The sequence below is a fragment of the Musa acuminata genome, chromosome BXJ1-10, assembly GCF_036884655.1.
Source record: "Musa acuminata AAA Group cultivar baxijiao chromosome BXJ1-10, Cavendish_Baxijiao_AAA, whole genome shotgun sequence".
Taxonomy (NCBI): domain Eukaryota; kingdom Viridiplantae; phylum Streptophyta; class Magnoliopsida; order Zingiberales; family Musaceae; genus Musa; species Musa acuminata.
In genome coordinates this window covers 5,800,721-5,807,093 of record NC_088336.1, presented here as the reverse complement: position 1 = coordinate 5,807,093, position 6,373 = coordinate 5,800,721, and the positions used below count along the sequence as shown (strand labels likewise).

The 6,373-nt window shown below is 59.0% G+C and overlaps 3 protein-coding genes across 3 annotated transcripts; all 3 read right to left on the bottom strand.

Moving 5' to 3' along the window:
* Positions 1 to 1,466: 1,466 nt before the first annotated feature.
* LOC103999771 (uncharacterized) lies at positions 1,467 to 4,142 on the bottom strand. The gene has a single exon (XM_009421613.2). It carries the CDS (start codon positions 4,140 to 4,142, stop codon positions 1,467 to 1,469), a length of 2,676 nt encoding a protein of 891 aa, XP_009419888.2.
* Positions 4,143 to 4,175: 33 nt separating this feature from the next.
* Positions 4,176 to 4,622, bottom strand: LOC103974600 (uncharacterized). Its single transcript, XM_009389454.2, has one exon. It carries the CDS (start codon positions 4,620 to 4,622, stop codon positions 4,176 to 4,178), a length of 447 nt encoding a protein of 148 aa, XP_009387729.2.
* A 108-nt stretch (positions 4,623 to 4,730) lies between these two features.
* Positions 4,731 to 5,216, bottom strand: LOC135595107 (uncharacterized). Its single transcript, XM_065085624.1, has one exon. The coding sequence runs from the start codon at positions 5,214 to 5,216 to the stop codon at positions 4,731 to 4,733; it is 486 nt and encodes a 161-aa protein (XP_064941696.1).
* Positions 5,217 to 6,373: the final 1,157 nt, after the last annotated feature.

Below are 6,373 nucleotides of genomic sequence, written 5' to 3'. Positions count from 1 at the left end.
CGAACTCCGCCTATTGAAGACGGAGGCGGGCGCCCTCAATAAAAAACTGGACGCGGCGAAGGCTGAGGCGAAGACGGCCTCGGAGGCGCTGGCGGAGGAGGCCCGTCTCCGACCTGCGAGAGACAAGGAGCTCCTCGAGGCCTACAAGAGGTCAGAGGGGTTTGAGCTCAGGCTGACGCGGACGGGGCAGGTGTCCTTCGAATACGGATACCGTATCGCCACGTCCCATTTTCGTGCTCGTCACCCGGGTCTCGAGGTGGAGGAGGATCCTTTTACTCCTCACCCCGAGGACCGGGGGGTGGACATGCCCGAGGAGGTCCCCTTCGACGATCGCCTAGAGGTCCCCCAAAAATAAAAAGGGGTTTTGTATTTTGTTTTTTGGTCAGGCTTTTGTAAGTCGTGTCTTGTAAGTGGGCTTGCTTTCAATACAAAAGATAACCTTTTCTTATCTCGATTGCTGTCTTCTCCCCTTTTGGGTGAAAAAAACTTTTTCTTCTCTCGGCTTGCTTTCAGCACCTGGTCGGACCACCTTGGTGGCCCGACAAGGTTTCAAAAAAGGTTTCGCTACTTCAGACAAAAAACTTCTTAAGGTTCCAGACATTCCAGGTTCTCGGCAAGGGAGAACCATTAATTGTCGTGAGTCGGTAAGTACCTGGTCGAATCACCTCGGTGACCCGATAAGGTCCTTCCCACTTGGGGGCCAGCTTCCCCCTTGCTCGGGTCGGGTCGTTGACCTCGACCCTTCGCAGGACTAGGTCCCCTAACTTGATCGGTCGGGGTCTTACCTTTTTGTTGTAGACCCTCGCGACGACTCTCTGGTAAGAGAGGGCTTTCAGGTGCGCGTCAGCGCGTCGTTCCTCGAGCATGTCGAGACCGGCACAAAGTCCTTCGTTCGAGACTTCTTGGTCATAGCTCCTCGTCCGGAGGGTGGCAACAGCCATCTCGGGTGGCAAGACGGCTTCGGTCCCGAACGTCAAGCTGTACGGGGACTCCCCGGTTGCGGCCTTAGGAGTGGTGCGCAGCGACCATAGTACACTGGGGAGTTCATCTGTCTAGACCGATCGGGCTGCGGACACTCTCCTTTTGAGTCCGTCCAAGATGGATCGGTTGGTTACCTCCGCCAGCCCGTTCGTCTGAGGGTGGGCCACCGAATTGTACCTCAGTTGAATGCCATGACCGGCATAGAATTCCCGGAACCTTCTGTCGGCGAACTAAGGTCCGTTGTCCGTGACAATGGCCTTGGGCAGCCCAAACCGAGTTACCAGGTTTTTCCACACGAACTTCTCCACTTGACGTTCTGTGATCGTCGCCAGCGGCTCGGCCTCGACCCACTTTGTGAAGTAGTCCACTCCTACGATTATGTACCTCCGTTGTCCAGAAGCTGGTGGGAAGGGCCCGAGGAGGTCCAAACCCCACTGCGCGAATGGCCACGCGCAGTCGATGGGGCTGAGCGGGACCGCTGGCTGTCAGGGTGCGCGGGCGTGTTGCTGGCACGACCTGCACCGCCGCACGTAAGCTTTCGCGTCCCGGCACATGTTCGGCCAATAGTAGCCCTGGCGGAGTATCTTGTGCGCCAAGGTTCGCCCGCCGACGTGCTCGCCACAGACCCCCTCGTGGGTCTCGGCTAGGACCGTCTGGACTTCGTCAGGCTCCAAGCATCGCAGGAGGGGGTAGGTGAAGGACCATTTGTAAAGTCGGCCACTCTCCTCGGTGTACCATGCGTGCGTGCGACGTAGGCGCCGAGCCACTGCTTCGTCGAGGGGAAGGGTTCCATCCCGCTTGAAGCACAGCAGCTCCTGCACCCACGTGGTCGGCGTGCCGCCTGAGGCCGTAGTCGCCACTTCAATGGCGCGAGCAGGGAGCTCCTCAACCTCCGGCCGTGCCTCGGAGGTCGGCTTCGACGCCAGCTTAGCTAGCGCGTCGGCTCGTTCGTTTTCCTCCCTCGGAATGTTGGATAACGTAAAGTATTGAAACTTGGCAGTTAGGTCCCTTACCCATGCCAGGTATCTCGCCATGGTTGGGTCCCGGGCTTCGTATCCGCCGCTGAGCTGCTCGGCCACGAGCTGCGAGTCGGTGAGGATGTGTATCGCGGCTACCTGCATCTCGAGGGCCAGCCCTAGTCCGGCTAGGAGCGCCTCGTATTCCGCCTCGTTATTGGTGGCTTTAAACCCGAAGCGGAGGGAACGCTCGAACGAACGTCCGTTAGGGGCAAGGAGGACCAGTCCCGCACCGGCACCCCTTGAGTTGGCCGAGCCGTCCACGTGTAGGGTCCAAGCTTCGGGGGTTTGCTTGGGGTCTCCGTCCTCCATCTGAGTTAACTCCGCGATGAAGTCGGCCATTGCCTGGGCTTTAATGGCGGTCCTGGGCACGTATCTTATATCATGTTCACCGAGCTCCACCGCCCATTTGAGGAGTCGACCTGCAACATCAAATTTTGTTAAGACCTGCCGAAGAGGTTGGCTGGTGATGACCTCCACCGGGTGTGCCTGGAAGTAGGGACGCAACTTCCGAGCCGAGAGCACCAAGGCGAGCGCGAGTTTTTCTATTGGCGGGTAACGCTCCTCAGGTCCATTCAGGACATGGCTGATATAGTAAATCGAGAGTTGTTGGCCGGAGCTTTCCTTAATCAGGACAGAGCTGACTGCTCGTAGGGAAGCCGCTAAATAGAGGCCCAGCTTCTCGCCAGGGGAGACAGAGGCGAGGCGGGGGAGGCTGGCCAGGTGCCGCTTCATTTGTTTGAAGGCCTCTTCGCATTCCGATGTCCATTGGAAGTTCTTTGGGTTTTTGAGCGCCTTGAAGAACGGGAGGCAGCGATCGCCTGACCGGGCGAGGAAGCGAGACAGGGCGACAAGCCTTCCGTTAAGTTGCTGCAGGTCTTTAATCGTTCGGGGGGACTGCATGTTGATTATTGCTTGAACCTTCTCTGGGTTGGCGTCTATTCCTCTCTCGTGTACGATGAACCCGAGGAATTTCCCGGAGGTGACGCCGAAAGCACACTTTGTGGGGTTGAGTCGCATGCCGAACTTGCGCAGTGTGACGAATGCCTCGGCCAGGTCGGCAAGGTGCGTTTCGGCTTCTTGACTTTTCATGATCATATCATCCACGTAGACCTCCATGTTCCTCCCGATCTGATGGGCGAACATCTTGTTCACCGTTCTCTGGTATGTGGCCCCAGCATTTTTTAACCCGAACGGCATGACCTTGTAGAAGTACACCCCTTGATCGGTGAGGAAAGCCGTATGCTCTCTGTCCTCGGGCGCCATCCTGATCTGGTTGTACCCTGAATAGGCATCCATGAAGGATAGGCGTGCGTGCCCAACTGTTGCGTCGACCAACTGGTCGATTTTCGGAAGGGAGTAGCAGTCTTTAGGGCACGCACTGTTAAGGCTGGTGTAGTCAACGCACATCCTCCAGCTTCCGTTGTGTTTTTTCACGAGTACTACATTGGACAACCATCGGGGATATTTGGCCTCTTCTATGAAGCCTACTGCTAGGAGCCGGTCCACCTCTTCTTGTATGGTGCGTTGTCGGTCAGGGGCCTGGCGCCGAGGCTTTTGCTTCACTGGGCGAGCGTCGGGTGGGATATTGAGATGATGCTCCGCGACCTCCGGGTCTACACCCGTCATGTCTGATGGGGACCAGGCAAAGATGTCGGCATTTTCCCGTAGGAGCCCGACGAGTCGTTCCTGCTCCCGCTCGGGCAGCTCCGATCCGATCTTGATCGCCTGGTCGGGCCGAGCCTCTCGCAAGGGTACGTTAACAGTGGATCCCTTCGGCTCGGGATGAGGAGCTAGTTTTTTCGTTTCCCGTGGGTCTTCCAGGGGCGCCTCGGTCCTGGCTCTCTTTCCCAATGAGAGGGCGGTAAGGTAGCACCACCTAGACTCTCGGGGGCTTCCCGTGACTTCCCCGACTCCCGCACGAGTTGGGAACTTGATGGTCTGGTAGTAGGTTGAGACGACGGCCCTGACCTTGTTGAGGGTCGGCCGGCCGAGTATGGCATTGTAGGCGGTGGGAAGGTCGACCACCAAGAATGTGGTCATCACCGTTTTCGACCTCGACGGGGTCCCCAGAGTCAAGGGCAAAGTAACAGCTCCCAGGGGTGATATTGAATCTCCCGTGAAGCCGGTGAGTGTCGAGCACATCGGGCTCAAACTTTCTCTGGCCAAACCCAGCTTCTAGAAGGCATCGAAGTAAAGTATATCGGCCGAGCTTCCTATGTCCACCATGATCCTCCTTACTTGCGCGTTGGCTACCCTGGCCGATATCACTAAGGCGTCGTCATGATCGGGGCGCTCGGAAGCTCCGGTCGGGAAGGTAATCTCGGGCTCGGGCTCGCGTCCCGAGGTTTCGTCAAGAGCGGCTCGGGCATACGCCTTTCTGCCCGACATGGAGCCACCCCCAGATGTAGGGCCCCCGGCTATCACATCGACGTGCCGCTCGACGGGGCCCTCCGGTCGAGGCGACCGCTCCTTGTTCGGCCGGAGATACTGGCCGAGGTGTCCTCTGAGGATAAGCTCCTCGATTTGCCTCTTCAACTCGTAGCACTGTTCAGTGTCGTGCTCGTGCTGTCGATGGAATCGGCAATACCTTGAACGGTCCGCGAGCTCCCGCGGGTTCCTCATCGGGTGAGGGTCCTTGAGCAGCCCCTTCCCCTTCTCGTGCAGGAAAATTTCGGTTCGGGACGAATTCAAGGCGGGAAGAGGAGATCTTGATTCGGGTCTGTCAGTCCTCTACTGGGAGGCGGGGGGTTGTAGCTGTCGGGGCGGCTCTGACTTGACCTTTCTGTGATCCTCCCGCTTCCCAGCCATCCAAGTCTCCGCGGCGACGAATTGACTGGCACGCTGGAGCATTTCGGGGACCGCGACGGGGGGCCGCTCCACGAGCGACCAGAAGAACCTGGAGGGCCGTAGGCCTGTCATGAATGCCTGCATTAAGAGAGAGGGGTGAGCATCCGATAATCCGCGGATCTGCATTGTAAAGCGGTTCACAAAATGGGAGAGGGGCTCGTCGTCCTTCTGGTTGAGCCCGAGGAGCAGTGCCATGGACGGCTTCGGTCGGGCATAGGCCAAGAAGTTTAGCTCGAAATCCTTGGCGAGCTGATCGAAGGAGGCGATGGTCCCGGGCTTCAGGCTACTGTACCATGTGAGGGCTGGCCCCCGCAGAGTCATCGGGAACGCCCTGCACATCAAAGCGTCAGAAGTCCCGTACAGCGCCATCTGGGCACGGAAAGCGGCCACGTGGTCCGCTGGGTCAGCGGCGCCGTCATATGCGTCTAGCAAGGGGAGGCGGAAGTGCGGCGGGATCGCCTACTCTTGTATCTCGGGGGTGAACGGGGATCCTTGGTGTCCGTCCGCCCCGAGCTCCCCTTTTGACTTGCGGACTTCCTGTTGTACCTCGTCCAGTTTTTGACTGACGAGGCGCAGCTGAGCTCGCAAGGCATTCGTCGAGTCGGCGGTCGGAGCCTCGGGCTCGGGGCGGCTCGCCGTGTCCTCCCCTCCCGGCTCCCGGGCCGAGTTGCGAGGTTTCGGGGCGAGATAGGAAGCTCTGGAAGCGGGGCATGAGTCCGGACAGGGGGCTCCCGTTGCTGTGTAGGTCGGGTCGCATGCGGAGGGGCTTGCGGGGAGACGATCGGGACGATAGTCTGCACCATGCTTGTCAGGGCTCGGACTTGGTGGGTGAGGTCATGGAAGGCCTCGGGTGACACTTGCGACGGGTCGGCGGGTGTATCGCCGGGAGGCGTCAAGCCTGGGTCATTGAACAGTTGCCAGTAGCGTTCTGACACCACCGCGGGGCGTTCGTCGTGGGTTTCATTATGTAGGGGATGTTCCCCCGAGGCGGGGGGCCCAGTAGTCGAGGGTCCGCCGAAGTGGATCTGCTGATCGCTTGACATTTGGATGGCCCTCCTTCTAGCGCCAATCTGTTACGGTAAGTAACTTTTTCAGCCGTGACCTCGGGGTCGACGCGGCTGGTTCAGGGCTCCAAATGGCTGGGATCAGATGTGGCTCCTCTTGGGTGGTTGCGGTGGCTGCCACGGGGGCTGCTGGCCGGAAAGTTCCCTGGCGTCGGGCGGATTAAGTGGCGATCGAGTACCTGCACACAAGTCGGGTCGGTTGCTCGGCCCGGCCCCTCCGACGATTAAGTTAGTGAAGCAGAATGAAGTATTTTTATGAGATTGTCCCCCCCTTCCTGTTGGGAGCCAGGGGGTATTTATAAGTGGGTTTGATGTTACCTGACGTGCCATCCTACCGGGGCGGGGCCGTACCTCTGATGGCGTCTGTCGTTGTGGTCGTTGCGTGGAAGGCCGAGCTGCCGTAGGGTATGGGGGGTGTCAGTCAGCGCCTTCCCCTGCCTTGACCGGCCACGAGGGGTCAGC

Excerpts from the sequence above, each read along its gene's own strand:
- LOC135595107 (XM_065085624.1), bottom strand. The coding sequence starts at position 5,216 with ATGGCGCTGTACGGGACTTCTGACGCTTTGATGTGCAGGGCGTTCCCG.
- LOC103974600 (XM_009389454.2), bottom strand. The coding sequence starts at position 4,622 with ATGAGGAACCCGCGGGAGCTCGCGGACCGTTCAAGGTATTGCCGATTC.
- LOC103999771 (XM_009421613.2), bottom strand. The coding sequence starts at position 4,142 with ATGTGCTCGACACTCACCGGCTTCACGGGAGATTCAATATCACCCCTG.